This window comes from Herpailurus yagouaroundi, unplaced genomic scaffold (assembly GCF_014898765.1).
Source record: "Herpailurus yagouaroundi ecotype Mexico unplaced genomic scaffold, PumYag 213, whole genome shotgun sequence".
Lineage (NCBI taxonomy): Eukaryota > Metazoa > Chordata > Mammalia > Carnivora > Felidae > Herpailurus > Herpailurus yagouaroundi.
This window is the reverse complement of record NW_024412444.1, coordinates 2,767,439-2,783,714: the sequence shown is the minus strand read 5'-3', so window position 1 is coordinate 2,783,714 and position 16,276 is coordinate 2,767,439. Positions and strand designations below refer to the sequence as shown.

General features: G+C 50.0%; 1 protein-coding gene across 1 annotated transcript in view; it reads right to left on the bottom strand.

Moving 5' to 3' along the window:
- LRIG1 (leucine rich repeats and immunoglobulin like domains 1) overlaps positions 1 to 16,276 on the bottom strand; it is a 116,356-nt gene that overhangs the window by 56,380 nt on the left and 43,700 nt on the right. Inside the window, exon 3 of the mRNA XM_040454495.1 lies at positions 10,277 to 10,351. Coding sequence (XP_040310429.1) covers positions 10,277 to 10,351 — 75 coding nt within the window. The remainder of the gene's footprint in view (positions 1 to 10,276; positions 10,352 to 16,276) is intronic.

Sequence of the window (16,276 nt, the reverse complement as noted above, 5' to 3'; positions counted from 1 at the left end):
CTTTAAGAGAGGCCTCTGCCCTGGGTCAAGCATCTCATCTGCACTGCTGAGCAGCCTGGCTGCAGTCCCCAGGCCTCTCCCTCCTGACACAATTTGATAGGTCGACACGTGACATTACAACACCCTACCAGGCTCCCAGACCACATACTTCCATGTATACAGGGAGTGCAAAACCCAAAGGTGGACAGAAGAGAACTCAAGATCCACCTGTGCCACTTACTGTGTGACCTCAGGCAACTTTCTTGCCCTCTCTGTGCCTCAGGTGCCTCATCGGTCAAATGTGCTTAGAACAGACCCTATGCTGTCTCCAGGGACTGCAGAGGCACTATAATACGAGGAGGCCTGTGAAGGCACCTGGAGCAGGGCCCTCCGTCAGGGAACCACGCAGACTGAGTTTCATCTCGGAAGGTAGAACCCTAAGAGATGGCTGATGTTTTTTGATCACTTCCGAATGGCAAAGAAACGGCGATTTTGTATGACTCCATGTAATGAGTAAAAACTCTTCTACCTTGAAGAACCCCTGCCTTTGGATAAGCAGGGTGTATCTAATATTCCCTCCATAACGCCCAACAATGACAGACCTTATGAAAGGAAGGCCCAGCATAAACGCAAACACATTTCTTCCACTTGGGCTATAAAAGCTGAAAATGGCTCCCAGGTGTGAGCAGACACAATAGGCCCTGCCTTCTCTGCAAGGTCACCACGCGGGTCAAAGTCAAGCCAGCCATTTTCGGATTAACTGCACACGCTCATGAGGCTTCCCCAGCGGTAAGTGGATTACAGAAGCCACCTGCAGGAAGTGGGCGAGAGGGAGGAGGAGGAGGAGGAAATGGTCCCAGTTGGAAACAGACTGTTGATACGGCCTGCTCCTTTCACACGGGAGAGAGGGGGGACTCTCGTGCAACCCCGGAAAGCGGCTCGCCTCCAGGCTGGGGCTCACGGAGCCCTGGAGGGCGTTCAGCACCCACCGCGGCGAGGACAGGCACTTCCCTGCAAGAGCCTGCACACCTCCCCAGCTTCCTCGTGCTCCCTGGATCTCACGCCCTACCGAGAGCTTACTGGTCATGAGAGAAAATGAGAAAGGAGAGCGGAGCCAAACACACAATAAAAGCCAGCTCTGAACAACAGAACCTACGCTACTGAGTTCCCAAAAAAAAAGTGACCTCCATGGCCACACTCCTATTTCACCGGCCTCCCCTTCCTCGGCTCCCCAGACCCACAGCTGGTGTTCGCTTCACTTTCTCAGCAAATGACTTGCAGATGACCGCTCATCTGGCTGACTCACTACCCCCACTCACAAAGAAATAAAAAAAAAAAAAAAAAAAAGAGGAAAGAAAACACAAAGGAAAAATGACAACTCATGAGTGTGTGTAATTTGGCAGGCGTGGGGGGGGGGGGGGGGGAGCCGGAGCTCCTTTCCCAGAGAAAGGCTCCCTTGGACTGGGGGCAAGAGGCAGCCTGCACGACAGAACCCCTGGGAAGTTTCCGGGACAGAGGGCTGCTCTCCCTTGTAAAGTGCGTGTTTAATTTTCTATCCGGAGGCTCACTGGTGGTTTCCAGCCGCTGCAGGGTCTGCGGTTCTAAGAACCGAGGGTCCTGCTCTGCCTTCCAACAGAAGCGTGCTGGCCCTTCACAGCAGCCTGCCTGCTGACAAAGGCAAACACGGGAATGGGGCGGACTGGCCTTAAAATGGAACTAGCCATGTCCCATTCGTCCTCCCCGAAGCACCCCACACGTTGGGCGTCGGTCCAGCTTGCCAGGTGCTCCATCTGACACCTGTAACTTACACTCTCTTGTGGGGGGAGAGAAAGGAGATCCACGTAAGGAGGAGCCTCAGCTAAAATGTCTGGGAAACTTCCCCCTCTTACACCAACCGTGTCTGTGTCAGCAGGGACAAGCCCTCCTTACGGGCCTCCCCAGCCCTCGCTTGCATTATGGCTGTGCCCCCAGCTTTCTCTGCAGCTGGCCTGCGGGTTCCTCGAGGGCAGAAGCCCCAGCCTGGGAGACATGTGTGGTCACACTGGGCTTCACCTCACGGGAGCCCCTCCCGCACTGCACGTGAGCCCCTGGTCTCTCTCCATCCTGAACCCCCCTAAGCTTCCTCCCCGGTCATGTCTTTTGCTCGGTGATGAGCAGGATGATGGCCTGGCCATAGCAGAAGGCAGGGAAACCAGGAGGTGAGTAACCGGGGAGGGGGGTGGGGTGCGGGGCAGCTGTGGGCCCTGGGTTTTGTTCCCCCCCCCCCCCCCCCCGCTTAGGGCAGGGGAAGACTGCCCACCTCTCGGACCCTCCCTCTCACTTCCACCTGGAACCATTCCTGACTTAGGCGGGGGCCAAGATTCATCTGAAGGCAGTGCCTGAATCGGCAGGAAGGTCAGTGCTAAGAGCACCTGCCGGCACCAGCTCTTCCTGCCCAGGGCGGCGGGGTGCTACGCTGAGCCGAGCCGTTCGTACCCGCACGCGGAGGCAGAAACAGGTCTCCCACCAGGCTGTTCACTCAGCACTGCGTGCCTCTGTGGTAACTGGGGAAGGTTGGCTGGGAGACCACAGCCATCACCGATACATAGCGAATTAAGTGACAGACCTCTAACAGCCAGAGCCATTCTGCCCTGCTCAGTCATTGTCCACCACCCCCAGCACCGTGGTCAGAAGTAAATGCCTAACCAGGATTGTGAGCCCCACTGTTCCAAACAAATGCCTTTGCCACACCTGCAACATGAGGAAGTTGTCTAACTGGCCTACTGCCCTCCAAAAGTTAAGCAGCTTTGTAACGACTCCACACTTGAGTCTTGGAGGGCCGCTCCCCCCCGCCCCATCCCTGTGTGAGCCCAGGCCTTCTAGGTGATTCTGACAGGTGGCTCAGTTTGAGAATCACACAGGTGATGGGGAAAGCCAGCATCTCCCAGGGGAATGGCTGTGATGTTTCATCCAGAGCAAAGATTCAGTTCACACCAACAATCTCGGGGCAAACAAGGCAGAAAGTGAGCATGTCTCTGAAGACACAGGAGAGGAAGCACAGCCCCCTTTTTATACATAATGTGTTTTCTGACTAGGGCTATAGCTTCCCTTTAGTGTCTGGGAAATAACAGGCTGCAGACTGCTCAAGGAACAAGGACAGTCACTTACACTCAACTTGGGACTTTTTTTTTTTTTTTTTTGAGAGACAGAATGAGAGAGACTGAGCATGAACATGTGATAGAACATGAATGGGGTGGGGCAGAGAGAGAGCGGGAGAGAGAATCCCCCACAGGCTCTGCACTATCAACACAGAGCCCAACAGGGGGCTCAATCTCACGAACCGTGAGATCATGACCTGAGCCCAAATCAAGCGTCGAATGCTCAACCAACTGAGCCACCCAGATGCCCCATCGACTTGGGACTTTTACACACAACTTTGTTCAGTTCTTGCCGAAAGTGTCTCAGTCACTGTGAACTCCATGCTCCTGATGAGAATGCATGAAAAGACACCAATGACCCAGACAGGGTATCCTTTTACACCAAAACCAAAACCGACTGGCCTTCCTTCACCAGCCCGGCTGAAGGGTATTCTCAGGTGGAGGGCGCATCTCTGAAGCAGAATGGGGAAAGAGAGACCCAATTCTACAGTTTTTAAGAAACCTGATTAAGTCCGCTCTTAACTTCATGATTTGTGGACACTTCAGCAAATTCCTCTACGGGAAGGGTGATGATCCCTCCCCTTCAGGAGAACAGCTACCCCCCACCTCACCTCACGCACACACACCTGCAGTCCCCCGTCCCCATGGGTCCAGCTACGATCAGTACACAAAGAGTTTCACAGTCCTAGATTACCACTCAACATTTCTAGATCAACTATTATTTCTGACTTCTGGTGATAATAAACATGATACGTAAAAAGAAAACATTTTAACATCAATTCTCTGTTATGTCTGCAGATGATGATGACCTTCCTCAAGATGAGGCAATATGGAAAAGTTTAAAAAAAATTTTTTAATGTTTCTTTTTGAGAGAGAGAGAGAGAGAGAGAGAGAGACAGTGTGAGTGGGGGAGGGGCAGAGAGTGGAGGGAGACACAGAATCTGAAACAGGCTCCAGGCTCTGAGCTGTCAGCACAGAGCCCAACGAGGGGCCTGAACTCATGAACCATGAGATCATGACCTGAGCCGAAGCCGGATGCTCAACCAATGGAACCACCCAGGTGCCCAAGGGTTTCCTTTTTTTTTTAATAAATTTTTTTAATGTTTATTTATTTTTGAGAGAGAGACAGGGCATGAGCAGGGGAGGGGGGGGGAGAGAGAGGGAGACACAGAATCCGAAGCAGGCTCCAGGCTTCAAGCTGTCAGCACAGAGCCCGACGCGGGGCTGGAACCCACGAACCGTGGTGAGATCATGGCCTGAGCTGAAGTCAGACACTTAATCAACTGAGCCACCCACACACCCCAAGAGAAAGTTTTAAAGGCAGCTAATTGAAGAGAAAGACAAGAGGCCTCATCCCAACTCACTAGATGGAGACTCTCTCTCTCTCTCTCTCTCTCTCTCTCTCTCTCTCTCTCTCTCTCACACACACACACACACACATACACACACACACACAACTTCTAGGAGCCCCAGCCAACTACGTATTACGCAGCGTAATGTCACTTGTACTGTACCCCTGATCACTAACAACCTGGCTCAAATCTCCAAGAGGAGCCTCACTTCTGAAGCTGAGTTCTGATTCCCTTTCTCCATGGCTTCTAAGCCCTCTGAGAGAGTAATTCCTCCCCTCCGCGCTGAGCGACCATGGCCTCCGAATCCTCATCACCGCCTCCCCAGGGAGGCCTGCTCTTTAATTACACTTTAATGTGAATTGATCTTTGCTTTAATGAGTCTGTAAAGAAGATTGATCTGGGGCCTCTTTTTTCCTAGAGGTTTACCAGGCAGGCACGTGGAGAGTTAAGTACTACTATTGATTTGACTTCCCCAGAAGAATCAGCAGAGAAGAGCCAGCCCTCCATCCTTCACGGCCTCAGGCTCACTCAGCTCCACCCAGGGCTCCTACCACTTACTTAACTGGCTCTGAGTGGGGTCACAGATAGGACACCAGGTTTCATTTGTGCCAGGTTCTATTCTCCGAAAGTTACAATAAAGAAATGTTAAATACACCATCCCTGTTATTTAATCAATTCTTCTTTAGCTAAGAAGAGGTCGCAACAAAATGTGTAACTGTGGAGATTTACACCCACCTCCGGATTTTTATTTATTCACATTGTAAGTCTTCCAGATACACTTGCTAACATGAGAGAAAAATACTTTTCTCAAAAACAAGTTAGTTTTTAGATTAGTGACTGCCATCTAAGGAGATGAGGGAAATCACTGCCTAAAGGGCATGAGGTTTGTCTTCAAGGTAATGAGAATGTTCTGGAATTAGAAATTGGTTGGGGTGCCGGTTAAGTGTCTGACTTCAGCTCAGGTCATGAATTCGCGGTTCCTAGGTTCAAGCCCCATGTAGGGCTCTGCTGAGAGTTCAGAGCCTGGAGCCTGCTTCAGATTCTGTGTCTCCCTCTCTCTCTGTTCCTCCCCTGCTCTCCCTCTCTCTCTCTCTCTCTCTCTCTCTCTCTCTCTCTCTCAAAATAAGCATTAAAAATTAAAAAAAAAAAGAAACTGGTGATAGCTAACACTGAGAATGTACTAAAAAGCCGCTCTAAAGTGCTTAAAGCAGCGGGTTTTACATTATGATAATTTTATCTCAATAAAAAAATTGTTCTCACAAAAAAATTTTTTCAAGAGAAGTAAAAGGTGTTTCAATGTGTTTTCAAATACAACAGAAACCTAAGGGATTTTAAAAGTACTATTACAGGGCCGCCTGGGTGGCTCAGTCGGTTGAGCCTGTGACTTTGGCTCAGGTCATGATCTCACTCACGGTTCGTGAGTTCGAGCCCCGCGTCATTGAGCTCTGTGCAGACAGCTCAGAGCCTGATGCCTGCTTTGGATTCTGCGTCTCCCTCTCTTTCTGCCCCTTGCCCATTTACACACTCTCTCTTGATAATAAATAAACATTAAAAAAAAAAAAAGTTCTATTACAGAGTCCCAAGCAATCGTGTGCAACTAATCTCCACCTAGCTCTCCGGTCTGACCTAGGCCAAAGGTGGAGGAAAATGAATGAAAACACATGTTTAAGGGACAAGGTCTAAAATATACATCAACTGGGGGACACTTGGCTGGCTCAGTCGGCAGAGGATGCGACTCTCAGTCTCAGGGTTGTGAGTTCGAGCCTCATGTTGGGGAGAGAGATTAGTTAAAAAAGCAAACAAAAAACAACTACACACACACACACACACACACACACACACACACACACACTCCAACTGGAAAAGAAGTCACCTGGACAAAGCCCAGGGCTGAATGGGAAACATGTTACAGCTGACACGCATGAGACAAAGAGCTGCCTGCTTTAAAGCTAATGTCGATTTCACAGCAAGCTTTTTACTCCCAGGACTGAAAAAAGTCCAACTGCTTCGACTGTAACCAATCTTCTCAATGATACAAGTGCAGTAACACCACAGGAAAAGCGGAAATTTTTCTTCACCAGAAATGTCACTTATGCATCAGACAAAATTACTGTTGCCGTGGGAATCGTAACATGAGTTTCCTGGACCTCAAATTAAAAAAAAAAAAAAAAATCCAAAAAACAGACACATAAAAATCTACCAGCAGATTTTGCCCCCGTTTAACAAACCTCTGTTTCTTTTTCTGAGAACTGTTTTATCAAATTAGCTCCCTCACTCCCCAACCCAATCCTATTAACAGCTTTTCTTGAGTTTCATGCTTTTTTGTTATTAAGAACAAATGGCTTTGGCATTACCCTCAGAACGCAACACAAATAAATCTGCTCTCTGACAAATACTTTAATTGAATTAGATTCCATTAATCAGAAAGTATTAACCAATTGAAATTATACTCAGCGACTTCAGTTCCCAAAACTCCGCAAAAGTTTGTTTTGAGGCTCCGATAGTAAAGCCAGATGAAAACAAACCTTTTCCCGTGACGCCCTCCCAACCGTGACCCCTGGGAAGGAGGCCCCGAAGTCGGGGGCCGCCGAGCACCGTCGTGTGAGCGAGGAGCCGGGTTGCGGGCGTGGATGCGAGACACTGGAAACCAAGCATGGAGATGATGAGCTCGTTTGCAGAGGCAAACAAAATCCGGAGGCAAAAGTAATCACAGACATCGGAGCTGCAAACCCCAAACCCAGACTTCTGCTGAAAGCCAGAGGGCTGCACGAGTGGTTATAGGATGCCAGTCCTGGTCGTTTCTCTTGTGGCGTTACTGCCCCTGCTCCCAGTTTCCGGGTCACAGACGGACTACGGAAGCTGCAAGTGGTCCTTGTACCATCTGTCTCAGCCCCTTCATTCAACACACGAACAGAAGCGACCTGTCCCAGGTCACAACATCAGCCGGAGCTCGGCATATGCCTGGTCCGTCCATTCTCTGATGCACCTACCTATGAGCGTGTCTCAAGAAAGCTGTGCTGGCTTCTCTACCTCGGGTGGCCTCGGCCATCTGGACCCTTCGTGCATTTTTATTATTTTTCAGATCCTCTGCCTGGCCGCAAAGGGAAGGCGAGATGGAAATAAGAATGTGGGGACCGGGGATATTAAATGAGAAACTTACTGACCTCCGTGACCTGCGCCATTTTCACACACTATGTCAGGGGCTTCCCAGACAGAACAGCATTGAATCCTCGTGAGGTCCCTCTCCGATGGCATCTGGGCCCCAACGTTGGGGCACAGAAGGTACCTACTACGTGTCTGCTGAATGTATGACACTTTTTAATTCAGTGTTTCTAAAGAGCCACAGACACACCAGCAAAACAGGCTCTTCAAGGCCTGACAGACTGGAATTATCATGTGAACAGAGGTGCTAAGGGCTTCACAGGCCAGGTGCTCGCTGCTTACTTTCTCCCCTGTCCTTTGCTTGGTCCCCTTGACAAACAGCAAGGCATGAAGGACGGAAGCAAAACTATCTACGCAGATGGCATGCTGTGAACCCAGCTTTGCAGGCACTAAACCCAGGGAACACAGGCCCCCCCCCCCAAGAAAAGGAAGATAAAGACCCTTCAGTTTCTGTAGTTCCAGAGAAATCATTGACGAAGTCAGATGGAGACCAGCTTCAGGCCAAAGAAGCGGCTGCCAATACTAACCGGCATTTTCCAAACTCCATTGAAACCAGGAGGGAGTCTTTATTTTTTTCCCCTGCTTTACAAAGTTTAACGCTGTCTAATTGGAATAGCAGGAACGAGGCCAACCGGCCCCACTGGCTCCAGGCACTTGGGCCAAGGAACAGAAATGTATTTTTAGTCAGCAGAGCAAAGCGTGATTCAAAGTGCACCAGGCCCTCGGGGCACGCTGGGGGCCCTGCCCGTCTCTGGCACAGGGAGGCACAGAGTCACCTGCCACACGCCGGCACCCAGTGCACGGGGGCAGATGAAGGAAAAGAGCACGGGCTCGGGCATCGGTGTCCAGTCTCAGTCCCACCTCTCGACAGTGCAACTTACAGGAACTCAGGGAGCCGTGGTCTCCTGTCGGTGACAGGAAGATGTTCTGTGTCCCTGGTTTCCTCACCAAGCGAAGAGCAAGGGGCCTGAAGGCAGTGTGTCTCACACTTGGATGAGTGTGCAAAGGGCCAGGATTCCAGCAGGGCAGGGCTAGGATGGGGCGTGAGATTCTGCATTTCTAACGAGCTCAGTGCCGACGGCACATTGCTGGCCCAGGAACCACACTTTCAGTAGCAAGAAGTTAAAAGCACCATCTAGTGCTTTGCTCTGTGAATATACAAGCGAGCATCACACCCTTAATTCGCCTCAGGTATGGGTAACTTAGGGAATTTAGCCCACAGGTAAACACCTTCCAGATGCTGGACGCACAGGCAAATGGGTCCAAAGACAGAGTTAGACCCTTGCCTGTCCGTCTTGGGCCAGAAAGCCACAATCTTCTTTCTATCACGTCACAGAAATGAGGACTGACTCACACATCCTGTGGCCCTACAGGTAAGATCATGCCAACGCCCAAGGGGCTATGTGACAAGTAGCCACAAGCCAGAAGCAGCAGCCCCCATCCGTCTAACACCTGCTATGTTTGTGCACGACGCCTGAACTGTATATACTACACTGCACTTCTCCCCAACCTCTGGCTCACTTTCCCCATGTGTACAATGGGTTAAGGAAATTTTCTGCCAACGAGGAACATGAGGTCTGGAGGGAGACAGCGGTTGGTCAGGACATGGAGCTGGGGCCACAATTCTAACCCCTTGCTCTCTCAACCCTGCAAGGCCTTGAATAGGGGTAAGCCCAAGACCACACCTCGTAAGGACAGAGCACCTCCTGATCACAGGGCCTGCTGCGAGCAGAAACCTGACACCTGTGAGCTCCAACAGCCATCATACGGATGATGTCTTCCCAAGTCCCTCTGCTCTGCCTGTCAAGCCTTGGTGTCGAGAAAAGGTACTTGCAGGTGAGCGAACGAGTTGTATATAATACCAGCAAAATCAAAACCAAAGGAAAATGGGGCTGGAACAGAAAAAGGAAATTCAGTGTGAAAACAGCAGTGCTCCGCTGAGGAAGCTGCCCACAGAATCTGGTGGAAAAACTGCTGGACTCACAATGGGTTCATCTGGAAAGACCCCTGGTCAGGCGTCAAGCAAGCAAGCACCTGTAGCGGAGGGCTAGAGTGGGCGTACCTCCCGGGCAAAGGCTCCTAGCGGCTCACACAGTAACACGCTCCCACAGCATCCCTCCTTTGTCTTCCATTCCAGTCCCTTTACAGCCTTTCTCTTTTCCAGTGTGTTGTCTAACGCTTGACCACGTCGACTACTTCCGTACTTCCAGGCTGATTTCAGACGCCTGGGGGGATTCTCTTTTTGAAAGCGGTACAAGTGAACTGGGTCACGTTCCCGGATTTTGTGCCACAAACAGAAGCTCACTGTCTTGTAATTCACATGGCTTCCTTTAATCATAGTTCGTTCACTCTAAGTTGCAGTTTAACCACTAGGACCAAGAAATTTCCTAATTCTATGTACCTCTGGCCATGGGTAAGACCAATTTCCCACCCCCGTCCCCACATTTGGTGAGGCAAATCCTCCAGGTTTTAGTTCTGCAAACCCCACAAGAGCATGCAAGGCATTTGTCACGAGCATTAGGGCTATGTGAAGAAAGGCTGTTCTCCACCAGTGAGCATGGGGATCCAAGTGTTCCTGCCATCAAACGTCAGCAAGAGAACGCCACGGCCTCACGAGCCCAGGGCTCCCCGTGTGGCACCACTTACAGGAAGAGAGAGACGACGTGGGATGAAGCAGCACCCAGGGACGGTATCGCTGTCAGCTCATTGTTATTGAGGTACCTGTGAAAACAATAAGAAATTCATCATTTAAATTAGCCAGAAATTTCCTACATGCAAAGTAAATAAAAAAACAGTGCCGAGTTGGCTACTGTGAGACGATATTGCAATGTTCGATACAAGATAAAGAATTTTAAAAGGACTTTTGAAAGGTAGAGAAGTCCCGTGAGGTCACAAAACCTAACTACGTGTCACACCCACGGTTTAGCGATAAACACTCAGGGGAAGTTACCTGTCTTCCAGATTCTCATCTAGCTCAGAAATCGGCACTAGCAAACAAGGATGCAGGACAAGAGCACAGAGACCGTCGACGAGAATGCTCCTTGTGGGCTCAGTCAGCAAAGGCCTTGGAGAGAAAGACCATCCCTCCCTGATTGTTTTTACATGTCTGTGACATGGAGCTCTGTGAATTTCAGCTCTACCCTCAGCCAAGGGCAGACACCTCGCACCCAGAGCTGCCTCCTCACCCATGTTTGGAGTTCCCAGGAGCGTGGGACACGCGGGCCAGTTATCCCAGTGCCTCAGCTGTGCAATAAATAACAAGGAAGCTGGACTCGTGCAGTCTCATCTACTTGTGATTCCGGCCTCCCTGAACTCTGATGAAGCCTCCAAGCACGTTTTCCAGGAAACGAAGACGTTTTGAAAATCCTCCACAGACCAGACGTGCCCTCCAAGACCCTTTCCAGCTCCAACAGTGTAAATCTGTGTTTCCAGAGTTCTTACCTCTTAAAAAACGGGAAAGGCCGCAAACCCAAAACACAGTTCGCTGGGTCTGCCCCCCCGCCCCAGAGCCTTTGCAATCCAGCCTCCTTACGTGGACATGTATTTCCAAATCTGGGAAGACCCAAAATCAGACTTGCAAAGTGAACCCAAAAATCCTTAAAGAAGCCAGAGCACGGTGATCCAGCTTTCTGCCGGGTGACAGGCTGGAAAGAAACTGTATCTAAGATGCAGAATCAAACGGGTAAGGCTGAGTTATCTTCTATTTTGTTTAAGGGTGTGTCTTACATGGACCATCTTGTTACCGTTTGAAGACAAGGCCACTGAAACGGCAGCTGCACTCATACAAGTATACAACTAGCCTTTGCTTGAATAGAATAGTCTGGTTTTCTGCCATCTTCTATAGATATGAATGGGAAGGGGGAAAAAAAAAAAAAGGAAAAGGCCTTGAATCATCCCATTTGCTTTCTGCAGTGCCAGAGCCGGTCAGAGATGAGGCTTGGCAATTACTGGGCCGTGGGACACAGAATGTCTGTTTCAATAGCTTCATGACTGAAGCATCTGGCAGAGAGAAAGCAGATCTGTATCATGTGGCAAATCCCTTCTTCACTTAAAGGGCCCTTGTCTGTGTATTGAAGTAGACAATTAATTACTTTAACAGCCTCTTATCTGACTGCCCCCGGAATCAGATGGTTTCTGCTTCACCTCTTTGCTCCTCCAATGATGCAGCGATCCATTTCCTAGCTTGATGCAGGGATGATGAACACTCTCCATTGCTTTTAATCTCTCCTGATACCTTTTCACGGTATCATCCACACACTTATTACTAGAGGAGACCCTCAGATCTTCACAGAGCAAGAAAAACTAAGGTCAGGGCCTGCTGCCAATAAGGTAGCGTGCATAAGACCTCTTCAGTGCCTAGAGATCTGTTCTACAACCCAGGTGATGGGGCATAATAATACTAATGTTGGTAGCAGCTAACCCACAGAGGGGCTCTTATGTGCCAGGCATGGCTCTAAGAGCTCTTCAGTGTATTAACTCATCTTTAGACCCTGAGGGGGTAAGTCCACGCACATTCCTGTCGCACCAAAGGGGAAATGAAAATGCTGAAATGTCGAATAATTTGACTGTCATCTGCATTAAGTGGAGGGGCCCAGGAAGTGTAGCGGTCAAGTTTAGGTCCTTAACCACTCAGTACCCTTTATTTCTTTGTAATTACAATAGCAACTCCCCGTGCATGATGCAACTTCATCATTACAACTCTGAGTTAGGTACCAGGTTCCACGACTGATCCCTCCCCTACAGCTACATGCTGTAAGTCAGGTTCCGGTTGCCATCACGAGGCCAAGGCCACACAAATAGTGGCGCAGAGAAGAGCTGAACCCAGGAATGACTACAAATCAGAGGAGAGCAACGAGTGGAAACGCCGACAGGACACGAGGCTAAGCCCTCAGGTAACATGTGGTTGTGCTTCACTCTGCTGGAACAAACAGTAGGGACCTCTCTGCAGGAGCACGTGTGCTCAACGAGATCCGTCTAGGCCAGCCCCACTGCACACATGACAGACTGCTCCGCCCAATTTCACAGAAAGCAATGAATGAGGAAAAGAGGCAGCATTGACTCAACTGCTGAAAATGGAGTGCACAGTGACAGTGGACCAGTGCTACAGATAAAGGGGGCCCTGTAGATCTAGAGTGGCGGCTCCGAGCGAACAGATTTAGGCAGAGATCATCAGCTGTCTCTCAACAGGGCCGTGCCATTTACACAGCGGACAGTTGGAGCCCCAAGGAGAGGAATGGCATGGCACGTGTGCCCCTCCATCAGTCCTAAGAACTGCGAGTTGGATGGAAGCCCATCGGCGTCACCGGTGCTGGCTTTCTCTCTGTGCGCTCATGCCCTGTAGGCATGACGACAGTATCCTCAGAAGGCAGCAAGACTGCATTCACTCTGAGACACGACCGACTTGCCAGATGGAAATAGAGACTGGTCAAAAATAGCATGGCCAGAGCTCGGACGGAAAGTTTAGCACAGTCTCCACGAATAAGCAAACTGGAGGAATTTAGGACAGGGCTTGATGAAGTCTTCTGAGTATGTAGGGTTGTGCAGTTTGCTACCCTGCACACTCCCCCCACATTTGCTCCCAGCCAAGGCCCTAAAAATTATCCTCAAAAGTCTGGCTTCTTGAACTGCCTTTTCCTGATGATCCAGGGACCAAGAAGTCCCTCACTCAGGTGCTTTTGGACTACGAATCGTGGCCCAAGCCTGGAGCTGGAACAGGTGTAAAGAAGGTAAATGGAGCTACAAGGACTGCCTGACCCTGGACAGAACCTGGAGGTGGGCCTTTGCCACCTCAGCCATCATAAGGTCCGCAGAGGCCTTCTGGGCTCTTACTGAAATTTCCAGTTACTGGGCTTGCTGAAAGATGCAAAACGTTAAAGAGGGCATTCATTTCAGAGTACTTTAATTATTGTTATTAACTCATTCAAATGAGGCTTCAACAAACAATGAAAAACAAAGCCAAGAGGTGACTGTGGATTACAGTGCTTTTTGGCCTTTGTGTATTGCTGTATTATTTACTGAATCGCTAATATACGCACACTGAGAAAGTTTCAAACCGTTTCAAAAAAAAAAAAAAAAACACCAGGAATATCCAGTAAAAAACGAAGCTTCCTTGCAATTCAGTCCCCTGGTCTGCCTCCAAGAGGAAGCGCCCGCCACTAGCTCCTAAAGACCGTGCACGTGTTTTTCTTTTACAAAGATACGCGTGAACCATACGGACCGGTCTGCACCACCCTTTTCCTGAGTCATGTATCTTGCAGACCTCCATCATTCTTCGCCACCTGCTGAGAACTCCTCTGTTGGCATCAACGAACTATCGTTTATTTAGCCAATCCACTATTGGCTGTTTCCAAACACAAAGAGAGCTGCAATTAATAACAAAGTTGGGCAGGAGGCTGAAATTTCAGTTAGCCTTGCTTCTTCAAAGGGAAGACGTCCTCCCTAGCAGGTAGGTGTACAGACTTTGGAGGCAGACCACTTCATCAATAACTACTATCAGGGCTTTTAGCTACTTGAGAATTAGGTACACTAAATTATGACTCCGCCAAGACTTCATGATGCAGAGTTTCTATCTCAGATGGCCAGATGTTTTTTTTTTTTTTTTTGTATAGTGCTTGAGGATATAATCACTGTAAGTTAACAATTATAAGCAATAAGGGTGAACTCTGTGCACCGGGCTCTCTGCTGAATGCTTTACAAGCACTATCTCACTGAGTAACAGGTCAATCCTTTAAGGAAGGTACTAAATGATCACCCTACCTTAAAAGATGAAACTGAGGCACAGTTACAGAGCAGCCAAGTGTGGATAATTAGGCGGGAATTTTACAGCTAAGATTTTCTTTTTTAATACTTCTGCATTTATCTGGAGAGAGAGGGAGCATGTGTGTGCACTCCAGTGGGAAGGGGAAGAGAGAGAGAGAGAGAGAGAGAGCGCGGCGGAGAGAGAATCCCAGGCAAGTTCTACACTGTCCCCGCAGAGCCCGACGCGGGACTCGAACTCATGAACCCCTAGCCAAAATCAAGAGAGTCGGACCCTTAACCGACTGAGTCACCCAGGCGCCCCTACAGCTCAGATTTTCAAATCGGACAACCCTGGGTTTATTCAACCTCAGTCCTACCCTTTAGCAACTGAATGGCCTCCAGCATGCTCCTTAACCTAACTGTGCCTTAGTTTCCTCTTCGAAAAAATGTAAACAGCACAAGTATCAACTTCATAGGGTTGTGGCAGGACCTGGCTGAAATAATTAAACCTAGCGGCTTCGGACAGAGCCAGAAATAGAGTAAATGCTTAACAGGTGGTGGTAATTCACAGCCAAGTAGCAGTGCCTCAAAAAGCTAGCCCTCTTTATGTCCCTCCTCCCTCCCACACACTGAGGGGTGACACATCAGAGGGTGAGCCCTAAGTACCCAAAGGCAGGGCACACTCAGGCTCCCTGGCCACCCTGAGGAACACTTCAGGTCGACGGCCCTGGAAAGCACACAGCAGCGCCCACGGGGAGCACCGGCGGGCCAGGCGGCGGTCACGTGACCTGCATGCAGTTCTTAAAGAGGACGGTATAAATAGCCCCTCTTATTAATAGAGAAGCCTGGCCGCCCAGGCCCCCTGGCTGGAGGCGCTCCGGGTGGGTTTTCCTCAGAGCTGTGGGCAGTGAAGGCTGTGTGGCTTGGCAGCAGCTGCTCGAGTGTCCCTGTGGCCTCTAGGGGCCTCCAACAGGCTTGCTTTCTCGCTCCAAGCGGCCAGCGATGGACTGTGGTTCCGGGCCTCCAAAATAAAACCACTGCTAAACCACCGCCTGCTTGCTTGGCCAGCCTGTGGTTCCCCTCTTGCTGAGGTTTCCAGACTCAGAGGGCTGTGCAGGGGTTAGGCGAGCTGACAGCTCCCGGGAAAGCCTCGAACCCAGTTAGTTTAGAAGCAACTGTAGTCCAACTAGAGCTTTTTGCCTTACTTCCAAGTCGTCTCCCACCTCCCCACCCCTCCCCTCCTCACAGCCCCTTGACTGTCTGCTTCCAGGATGGATTAGAACTCCCTCCGCCAAACGCCTGGATCCTTATCAGCGACAAGTTCCACTGCTCTGGGCTCCAGGGAACCCGCCTACTAGTCCATCCCAGTGTGACACCAGGGACAGCAGGTGGTCACGGTGGTAGAAGGCTCAACCAACTGGCCCTTCGGGGTTTGGTTCTTAATAATGCACCAAGCTTGGGGGTTGTGTGGCTCCCAAAGTAGCTGAAGGGAAACGACACAGTACCTCCCCATGTGCGAGGCCTTGGACCTCACTTCCAATGAACAACTACAGTACTATCGATAACATGCTCACATACATCCATGCTGCAGAAAGGGAAAAGCAGCAATGAGCTGCTAGGTAACTTGTCGAGGGACGCAGACCGGTGAGGGGCAAAGCCAGAACTCAAACCCAGGTCTGACTGCTACTAAAATGTGTGTCTTTCCCACTAGATCACATGGTATCCAAGAGATGCAGTCTGTCTTTATGACTACATGCAGGAAGGTAGTGTTGCCACACAAAGCACGGGACAGGCGTCCGCCTAGGGGAGCGCAGGCCCTGCTTACCACTTGCTGTGCAATTCCAGCCAAGCCCCCACACTTTGGTTCCTTCAACTGAAGTCCTGCAAAGGTGGCAAGTGACAGCAAGG